The following is a 10,830-nucleotide window of genomic DNA, read 5'->3' on the forward strand; positions in this document are numbered from 1 at the left end:
GAGATGTGGAATGACAAGAACAATGACAAAAGTTAAAGAGCCATCTTGAAATTGATGTTTTTTTATCCTTTAATCTATGGTTATTTCTGCTATGATACAGGTAGAAATGGTTGTCTTACACGCAGACACTATTTACAGACACAGTGAATGTTGGGACACCATTCTATTTTGTCTCCATTCAATAGATAGAGATACATATGTACGATTGTTAATACACAGTATTGCTGACAGTGTGATATTTAGGGGCCGACCATTCAATATTCTGGCGTTTGGTGGGGTGCTGGGATTTTATCGAGAAAACAAAAAGGTTGAAAACAATATTTATACTTCATTTCCTTGGTAAAAAAGAAACTGTCTGCCACAAAACACACATTGCGGGTTTTTTTTCGAACAAAATATTTTGGCTCATAGTTTAACATAAAAAAATATCTCTGATTTTGCAGCTGTAGCTGAAAAAATATGTGGTCTCAAAACACATCCCCAGACCCTCATCCCCTCCATAAAATATCAGATGGTCGGTCCCGTAGGTACTCGTAGGTACATAATAAACACGAACGTACACTTGAGTGATTTTTCACTGAATGAGACATATATGGCCTTGCCTTTTGACTCCTTGAGTAGGCGATCTGTAACCGGTGAAATGTAAATATCTCCACATGAAATCACACCACGCTATTTTATCCTTATTGCAAATGTGAAGCAATACAGAATAAAACACGTTCATGCAATAAATTCACTCCAATTCCAAGTCTAAATGGACTACATGGTGTTACTTTTCCAAAGAAAATACCATTTCTATTACAGTTTAGATTTTCACGTGGATCTTTTAATCACACAGGATAGTTTTCTCCTTACACCGGTTAAATGTACAGTATTTAAGAAAGTCCCCACGCGCACCTCAAACATCTTCGACTTTTAGACCAAGCAGTAGGTTTTTAATCAACTTGTTCAAGATGCAGTTGTATCAAATTCTTGGAGTCTCAGTGCTGGGCCTGTTTTTGTGCTGTAAGTAATATATCTATGTTCCTTCAAATAACTATATCTGATTTTACTAACAATCAAATAATGGCAAACAATTAGTCTATTTATTTTCATCTGTACTAAACATCTTCTTTTTAGGAAAACATTAAAGCGCTGTATTCAAATTCGCGTGGAAAAACGTTTATACTTTGACGCTTTCTCTTCCAAGGCCGTGTGTACTTCTCCTTTTTCTCATCTCCAGTCAATCTGAAACTTCCGTCACCAATCCACCAATTCATCCTCTTGAATATTTATCACCCCGCACTGGAAACAATAATTATCAAGTTTTCCGTTTAAAAACAAAGTAACAAACGCTTTATATTTTATCTCAAAGATTTCGCAGAATTGAAGTAACTTTGCTGATTGCTTGTTATTTTTTCGCTTTTTTAAACACCCCACCTTTTTCTCAACACAGATACAACAACCGTCGCACTTCCAATATAGCACAGTAACAATCAAGTAGTGAACCAATTTTGCAGTTTACCTAAGCAACAGACACTTAGCATTAATTCCCAGTACCGTAAACCCGTAATGTTATAAAAACCGAGATCGGGTGGGTAGAGGATGTCACCTGGCTGATTTTCATCAGCGTACCCACAGCATGGATGCTCAATCTGGTTTGTATGTCTGTAACAAGGTCGAGCGTAGCTGGTGTATTTTGACTAACTCAGTCAATACGGCTCTGTACAAAGCCTGGCTAGGACATACCCTCCCCACCTCCCATACACCCACTATAGGGGGTGGGGATGGAGGTGGGGCGGGAGGGTTGTGTGGGAATAGTCTCACGTTACTCTATCAGCGTAAGATTCCGTTCTCATTAATAACATAACGGAACTTTCTTTTATCTGCGAGTAAAGTACACTTTCTGAGTACAGTCATAATATATGACGTCACATGGCTGTTCAATTTATCTCCCCCCTCCCCCTCCTATGATCTTACGTATCCGTGGTTGCATTGTTCTATCATGTCAGTGTCAATCAAGATGGCGCATTCACAATAATTTTCGAACGGCAGAGGATAGGTGTAACATTCTTTAACAAATTATGTTAACCATCTCCGCGGGTTTATTCTAAAACATACACAGACGTCTTGTAATTATGATCCAAGGGTTGCCAGCACCAACGCGCTGTTTCACATGCATTATTTCTTAGTTTCACGGGCGTATAATTAGTGTTGCTGTTCCAACATACCCACTCGGTTACGCTTATGCATTCCAGCAATAGACGTTTATGAATGTCTTTGTGTGGATTGCTATGAAATGGTTTGGTGACGAAGTAGGCATGGGTCTGTCGGGCATGAAGGCAATTAGACAGTACTTCTGATAATATCTGAATTTTACTTGTACTAGGGAAAGGCGACGTCTATTATGTAGTTCACATTTGTATGATTAAATGACATTATATATGTTTACCTGTTTCTGGTTTATTGTACTATGCTATTGTCAGGTATATCATGTCGCCCTTGTGTCTCGTATGCAAATTTGACAATGCGTCTTCTGTATCATGCTAAAAGAACGTCTGGCATACATCGTTGACTGAGTGTCTGGTATGTAGTGTTGACTGAGTGTCTGGTATACATCGTTGACTGAGTGTCTGGTATACATCGTTGACTGAGTGTCTGGTATACATCGTTGACTGAGTGTCTGGTATACATCGTTGACTGAGTGTCTGGTATACATCGTTGACTGAGTGTCTAGTATGTAGTGTTGACTGAGTGTTTGGTATACATCGTTGAATGAGTGTCTGGTATATGTAGTGTTGACTGAGTGTCTGGTATGTAGTGTTGACTGAGTGTCTGGTATGTAGTGTTGGCTGAGTGTCTGGTATACATCGTTGACTGAGCGTCTGGTATGTAGTGCTGGTGGAGTGTCTGGTATACATCGCTGACTGAGTGTCTGGTATGTAGTGTTGGCTGAGTGTCTGGTATACATCGTTGACTGAGTGTCTGGTATTTATCGTTGACTGAGTGTGTAGTATGTATTGTTGGCTGAGTGTCTGGCATACATCGTTGACTGAGTGTCTGGTATGTAGTGTTGACTGAGTGTCTGGTATACATCGTTGACTGAGTGTCTAGTATGTAGTGTTGACTGAGTGTTTGGTATACATCGTTGAATGAGTGTCTGGTATATGTAGTGTTGACTGAGTGTCTGGTATGTAGTGTTGACTGAGTGTCTGGTATGTAGTGTTGACTGAGTGTCTGGTATACATCGTTGACTGAGTGTCTGGTATGTAGTGTTGACTGAGTGTCTGGTATGTAGTGTTAACTGAGTGTCCGGTATACATCGTTGACTGAGTGTCTGGTATGTAGTGTTAACTGAGTGTCCGGTATACATCGTTGACTGAGTGTCTGGTATGTAGTGTTGACTGAGTGTCCGGTATACATCGTTGACTGAGTGTCTGGTATGTAGTGTTGGCTGAGTGTCTGGTATACATCGTTGACTGAGTGTCTGGTATACATCGTTGACTGAGTGTCTGGTATTTATCGTTGACTGAGTGTCTGGAATGTATTGTTGGCTTAGTGTCTGGCATACATCGTTGACTGAGTGTCTGGTATGTATCGTTGACTGAGTGTCTGGAATGTAGTGTTGGCTGAGTGTCTGGTATACATCGTTGACTGAGCGTCTGGTATGTAGTGCTGGTGGAGTGTCTGGTATACATAGCTGACTGAGTGTCTGGTATGTAGTGTTGGCTGAGTGTCTGGTATACATCGTTGACTGAGTGTCTGGTATACATCGTTGACTGAGTGTCTGGTATGTATTGTTGGCTGAGTGTCTGGCATACATCGTTGACTGAGTGTCTGGTATGTAGTGTTGACTGAGTGTCTGGTATACATCGTTGACTGAGTGTCTGGAATGTAGTGTTGGCTGAGTGTCTGGTATACATCGTTGACTGAGTGTCTGGTATGTAGAGTTGGCTGAGTGTCTGGTTTGTAGTGTTGGCTGAGTGTCTTGTATACATCGTTGACTGAGTGTCTGGTATACATCCATGACTGAGTGTCTGGTATGTAGTGTTGGCTGAGTGTCTGGTATACATCGTTGACTGAGTGTCTGGTATACATCATTGAATGAGTGTCTGGTATACATCGTTGACTGAGTGTCTGGTATACATCGTTGACTGAGTTTGTGGTATGTAGTGTTCGCTGAGTGTCTGGTATACATCGTTGACTGAGTGTCTGGTATGTGGTGTTGGTTGAGTGCCTGGTATACATCGTTGACTGAGTGTCTGGTATGTAGTGTTGACTGAGTGTCTGGAATGTAGTGTTGGCTGAGTGTCTGGCATACATCGTTGACTGAGTGTGTGGTATGTGGTGTTGGCTGAATGTCTGGTATACATCGTTGACAGAGTCTGGTATACATCGTTGACTGAGTGTCTGGTATGTAGTGTTGGCTGAGTGTCTGGTATATTGTGTTGACTGAGTGTGTGGTATACAGTATTGACTGAGTGTCTGTTTTTTTGTGTTGACTGAGTGTCTGGTATGTAGTGTTAATTGAGTGTCAGGCATACAGTGTTGACTGAGTGTCTGGTATGTAGTGCTGACTGAGTGTCTTGGACATATTTTATATATTATATATCAGACGCTCAGTTAACACGGGGGCACGGGTGGCCCAGTCGTCTAAGGCGCCGCGATTCGCTATGCAGAGTTGCGTCCCTTGGGCACACCAGAAACGTATGATTGTGGACTCGAATCCCGGTTCGCCCCGATTATGTTTCTTTGTTTGTTAGCTTCATAACCGTGATCGTGGGTTTCACCGAAGTGGTAAACGGCTAAGACCTGCATCATATCGGGCTTTCCTCCCACATTAAACTGACATGCCGTGATATAACTGGAATAATGTTAAAAGCGGCGTTAAACCCAAATCACTCACTCCATCTGCCAACGTACTACATTCTTCTAAAGGATGTGGTGCGGTGGGGTAGCCTAGTGGTTAAAGTGTCCGAAGACTCGGGTTTGATTTCCCACATGGGTACAATGTGTCCATCCCATTTCTTCATATATATTGATAAAAGCAGCGCTAAAGATTGTTGTAGAACCTTTCCTGGAAACCTTAAAGCGGCGTAAAACAATACTCACGCAGTCTTCTTGAACGCCAATCTTGGCACTACCAACCGTCTCTAATCTTCCAGCCAATCTTGGCACTACCAACCGTCTCTAATCATCCAGCCAAGGACCACACTGAGGGCAAGTCTGTTATTCAAACCCATAATCCTAATGTGATGACGTGAGTGATTGTTGTGATTGATCCTTCACAAACGAAAGGATTAGAAATGTCTGTTGAACGGATTGCGTGAGTGAGTGAGTTGGGTTAACGCCGCTTTGAACAATATCCCAGTTGTTTAACGACTTTCAGATTAATGTGGGAGGAAAGCCCGAAGTGACTCCGGTCTCGGACGTCTACCATTTTGGTGAAATCCACGAACATGGGAATGGTGCTGACAAACCCAGAAACATAATTAGGGCGAACGGGATTGGAACCCATGATCATAGGTTTCTGGCCCAAGGGACGCAACTCTGCAATCCGGCGCCTTAGACATAGATTGTTTTTGATAAAGTATAATTTACTTCCAGATACCACGGCAGACGCGGAGTGCCAAGCGAGCGATACAAAGATAGATGCATGTGTGAAGGCGTATGTTGTAGCCAATTCAAATGCGAAAAATAACACAGCCTGCCTCAAAGATCAACTGAAGGGGAAGTGTTTGTATGTACTCACAGTTGATGTTGACCGGGGACGTTTTCACCCTTTACCGAGAGCTTTATAAGAATTCAAAATGCTTTAAATTTCATTTTCGCAATACCAGCTTATGGCATTGTTCATTGGCATATGTTACACCCCATGATGACTTCTTTCGTTTACAATATTATAACACTTTAACATGAAAGTTGAAGCTCCAGTAGTGTTGGGTTTCCAAGAATATAAAGTCATGTTTAAAAACAATTTTGACAAATTAACATTAAAGATGAAAGATCAGAAACTTCTAACACATTCCGTCAAATCAGGCCGTTAAATGGTAACTTGGCTTGATTGATTCAAGTCATCCAAAAACATTTTTGTCTACTAACTCTTCATTTGCATTTTATGAATCTGGCAACTTTTTTTTTCAATCTCATTAAAATCAGATCTTAGTTCTCGCTATCGCTTATCAAAGATCTTAGGACATCCCGTTACGGGTCACGTCAGAACGACCTTTCATCCAACCAATCAGAGCGCCGCTTACCAGATTATGAAAGTGACAGTCGGAATGTGTTTTCTAATCATGCAACCACGAAATATTTAACACGGGGTCTTCTGAACGACAGTTGCAGGTTTTATGATTATATCCATTACAATCTAGGCCATCTATAAGCCATTCCAGAATGTAATTCTTATCAGTTTTAATTTTTATAATCGAGAATACGTCAAAATATTTTTCGAAGCGTAGTCGCCAATGTGAAATTAGTGTCGTAATGCTCGAGAAAGCTGCCTTCTGATTGGCTAATGTCGATTTCTTGTCAGTCATTTCATTGGTCGTTCTGACGTGACCCGTAATGGGATATCCTCAGATCTTTGTTTGGAGGTAGCGAAAACTAATATCTGATTTTAATGAGATTGAAATTGATAGAAAACAGCTGTTCGATTGAGCTGAGTCAGAACGACCTTTCATCCGACCAATCAAAGCGTCGCTTACCAGATCATGAAAGTGACAGTCGGAATGTGTTTTCTAATCATGCAACCTCGAACACGTTAACACGGTGTATTCCGAACGACAGTTACGGCCCGTACGACTGATTCCGTCAAAATTATCGTCTATCTCTCGTTTCCGTGGGATAAACATTTAAACGGAGGAGGCATTGCACAGTACGTGGGAAGCACTACCGTACAATCTCAACCATATATTAGGCATTCCGGAATGTTCGTTTGGTCAGTTTTCAAACATTTTTAACCGAGAACTGTGTCAACATATTTTTCAAGAGTAGTCTGAAATGGAAGTCGCCAGGTTGAAACGAGTGCCGTAAAGCTCGAGAAAGCTGCTTTCTGATTGGCTGATGTCGACTTCATTTCAGTGGTCAGTCAAAGTTCGCGCAAGGTCGTTCTGACGTGACCCATAATGGGATGTCCTCAGATCTTTGTTGAGCGCCAGCGAAAGCTGAGATCCGATTTTAATGAGATTGCTCTATTTTGGAGCTGTTTTGATTTTGAGCAGTACCATGGTGTTAATTATTTCATAATTGATGTACTAAATTTGCTCAGTTCACAATCACTTCAGCTGTATCTGTTTCCTCTGACTGCATCCACATTCCCCGTTTAATGTTTCACCATTGTCATTCAGTGCTTTCAAAGTTTTCAAAACTTGCCTCAACCTCGGAGAGGATGCGACGAGTTCCGCTGAATGCAAGACAAAGATTTCCAAAGAACTGAGTAAGTGTCTTTCGTATACGTATGTTTCATTTCGAAAGGAAGAAAAGTGCATGAAGTTGTAGTGTGTTGGCAAAAAGTTCCAGTGTGCTTCTAATGGGACTGTTTTACCATTATGTTGGTAGTTTATTTAGCGCCCATGAAATACACTGCTATAGCTCGTTGATTACTTTGTGGTGACAAGTGGTACACAGTTTTACATACCAACAATCGCGCCCAACGAGCGGAATTGTAGAGCTCCAGTCCCTATCGAGGGAGCATTGCTTTTGAACAGTAGTGTATCTAAGACTGGACCTTGAGCTAAATGAGCTTCATCTTCATATTTGTTTTTCAGTGGATGAAGGCATCGCGTGCACTTATGATGAAGTGGTCAAAGCAACCATGTGTGGTAAGACATACATCATTGCATGAGTTTATTGAGTTACATGATAATGTCATTATGTCACTTTAATCAGCTTGTATTTAAAGCATCATGGTAAGTGCTTAAATTTCGCTTTCGAAATGTCATGCTTGCATCCCAAGTACCAAGTTGTCCGACTCCCCATTGTTCTCGGTGGCTTAGGTTTGGTACCTCCCAATCTGCTGACTGCCATTGGGAGAGTACCCGGGTTTGCTACCAGGAATACAGCCCTTCTGACAATCTGGGTAATGCAGAAGGCTGCAGTGCTGGGGAGTCTTCACATTCTCCGAAAAGTTCTGGGTGGGCTTGACTAGGCATCGCTTGCTGGGAAAAGTCCCATCCGCTGTCTGGGCTGCTTGTAGAGGGGGTAATGGCCCTGAGCTGATGATGAGCCTAACCAGCCTGACTGTGCCAGGATCATCCAAACCCTCTTTGCTGCATTTTTATATTTTAATGTGTAAATAATAATAATGTGTCTTTTATATTGCGCCTATTTCCACACCACACAGGGGCATGCTCAAGGCGCTATTATTAGCCCGGTCACTGCATCAGTGTGCACTCATCAATGCAACACAGGCTGCCTGTTAGGCGCCAGAAGGTGAACGACCTCATCCTACCGGGTACCCATTCACTGCTGGGTGAACAGAGGCACATTTCGAACAATGTCACTTGCCAATGGAGACACCACACGGAGAATACAGCGTCTTATATCGTAACGAATGATTCATGAAAGACGGTCTTGTTTAATAACTTAACTGAATAGATAGATTCTCAATATATATTACATTTTTTGGTCTCTTCTTTCTTTGTTCTAGGTGCGTCTGGACTTACCTTCAACCTGGCCCTGTTTGTGATCACAGCACTGCTGGCCATTGTCAAGTTCTAGCTAAAGGTTAGTACATGTAAATTTGTAAGATATATAGACTGTATGCACTCGTGATTGTAAGTCCGCGTATGCATAGGGTCACGGGTGTTCCAATGAAAGATGGTACCGCAATTCGTATTGTCGCAGCTGTGTCAGCATCATTTGGTCATGGGTTCGAAACCCATGATCCTTGGTTTGTCAGCACCATACCTTGTGGATTTCACCAAAAGATATATGCATGAACTTTTCCTCCAAGCAAATATTGTTGATAGAAAAAAGAAACCTTACAGTCTAATTAATGCCCACATGAGAACGACAGGCATCTTATATAAATGGGGTATGACAAGTGTGTGTGTGTGTGTGTGTGTGAGAGAGAGAGAGAGAGAGAGAGAGAGAGAGAGAGAGAGAGAGTGTGTGTGTGTGTGTGTGTGTGTGTGTGTGTGCGTGCGTGTGTATGTTAATGTGTATGTGTATTTGGTTGTATATGTGTGTGGGCGCGCTTGTGTGCGTGCGTATGTGTGTGCGTGCGTGTGCGTGCGTGTGCGTGTGCGTGTGCGTGTGTGCGTCTACTACACGATAAATCATAGACTTTTTAGTGTTTACCTGTCAACTGAATATCGTTCTACTTGCAGCACACCGTACTCACTCGAAAACTCAACAATGAAGACATCTTTAGATCCGCAAAATTGACATGGGTGACCATTAAGATGACCTGCTGACCAATGGCGTCATCACGCTAAAAACTGAAGCGTGCCACACGCATAGAATTCGATGATGTTACGAGCTGCATTCTTACGTCTAGACACTTTGGGCAAACTTCCAAATTTCAAACAACTGGTGTATATGATGGCGAAAGGTTATGCTCCAAGAAATAATATGTTAATGTTGTTACTAACAATGTTTCGGCCTGTCCTATAGTTGCGTGAGTAATATTGCTTCTATCTAGTTGTACGCGTGTACATTTAACATTTATTTAGTATGTCGTATTCAACTTGAAGAGGGACTTTGTTTCTTAGTCGTGTCCTCATTCACAGCCTTGGCCTGGTCTGTCTTACAGACCCTGATACAAATATATCCAATACAGCCCATGCAAGTCTATAATGTTTGGCAAGTCTAGATTACTGCAATATCTGGAAATGAAGAGAGTCTTTGGTTCCTTTAAATTTTATTATGTTTTTATTACGATAATTTAGCAACTGTTTTTTTGTGTAAGATATGTTCATTGCAGATTCTAGTTGATTGTCTTTGCCCACACGTTCTAAGTGCCACTTTTGAACCAAGGAAGTTTTGTGTGTAATCATTAACTGGTGAATCTTTCTAGGACCGCCAGCCGAGCCTAGTTCCTCTTTAACGGCCATATTTGACGGAGTGTGTTGGAAGTTGCTGAGATGTCCTGTCTTTGAAGCTACTCACCACTCCTGACCTTTAAGCGCTCATATAAAAACTGTCAATATTAATCTGTCGTCGAATACATGACCTTATAATATTTAGAACGTAAGTTGAAGAGAGAGATTTGGTTTAACGTTTTGGCTTAACGTTGCGTGTCCAATTACTCTTCATGTATTCTCATTGTACGACTTTCACCATTGCCTGTTAGCTTGTGAAATACATGTATACATTTTATTGCTTGTTGAGAAATAAAACAAATATTAATAAACTTACAATAGTCATGATTGTCTTGCATGCCATTACTCATCTTCCCGAGGCAAGGGCGTTAACTGACTGTGAAAGTCCAATTGCCACCCTTGCCGAACCAGGCTGGAATTATGGAGTCACATTTAGACTTGACAAACGAGTTTATGCATTATTCACTCTAAATCATGTAACGAACTAGACATCCGGTTCGTAAACAACATGGATTTCAACATGCAGGCTTCGGTCACTGCATGTTTTGCAAAGCATGTGTATAGTCAACAGGGCGTCGACAGATATCTTATGAATCTTTCATGTTTTTAATCAAAGTGAGTTGATGTACTTTGCAGGGAAAGACCCGTTTTATTACAATATAGATCTTGATTATCGATCAGATCGTCTTGACTGGGCGCCACCATTTTGTTTGAAGCAAATGCAAGTGATATGTGAGATGGAATCTGATTGGTCAATAGGAGGGATACAGACGACACACAACTCGTAACAGCGACTGGTGGCGCT

General features: G+C 41.6%; 1 protein-coding gene across 1 annotated transcript; it reads left to right on the top strand.

Annotated features, from left to right (window-relative positions):
• The first annotated feature begins 850 nt into the window (after positions 1 to 850).
• LOC124149835 lies at positions 851 to 10,336 on the top strand. The gene is made up of 6 exons (XM_046521628.2): positions 851 to 1,005; positions 5,587 to 5,719; positions 7,329 to 7,417; positions 7,749 to 7,802; positions 8,630 to 8,706; positions 9,312 to 10,336. The coding sequence occupies exons 1-5, from the start codon at positions 954 to 956 to the stop codon at positions 8,698 to 8,700; spliced, it is 399 nt and encodes a 132-aa protein (XP_046377584.1). The 5' UTR covers positions 851 to 953; the 3' UTR covers positions 8,701 to 8,706; positions 9,312 to 10,336.
• Positions 10,337 to 10,830: the final 494 nt, after the last annotated feature.

The sequence above is a fragment of the Haliotis rufescens genome, unplaced genomic scaffold (genome assembly GCF_023055435.1).
Source record: "Haliotis rufescens isolate VD_foot unplaced genomic scaffold, xgHalRufe1.0.p SCAF_4, whole genome shotgun sequence".
In the NCBI taxonomy this organism is placed as follows: domain Eukaryota; kingdom Metazoa; phylum Mollusca; class Gastropoda; order Lepetellida; family Haliotidae; genus Haliotis; species Haliotis rufescens.

Excerpts from the sequence above, each read along its gene's own strand:
- LOC124149835 (XM_046521628.2), top strand. The coding sequence starts at position 954 with ATGCAGTTGTATCAAATTCTTGGAGTCTCAGTGCTGGGCCTGTTTTTG. Across the intron at positions 5,720-7,328 it reads CAACTGAAGGGGAAGTGTTT|TGCTTTCAAAGTTTTCAAAA; the intron begins GTATGTACTCAC and ends ATTGTCATTCAG. Across the intron at positions 7,803-8,629 it reads GGTCAAAGCAACCATGTGTG|GTGCGTCTGGACTTACCTTC; the intron begins GTAAGACATACA and ends TCTTTGTTCTAG.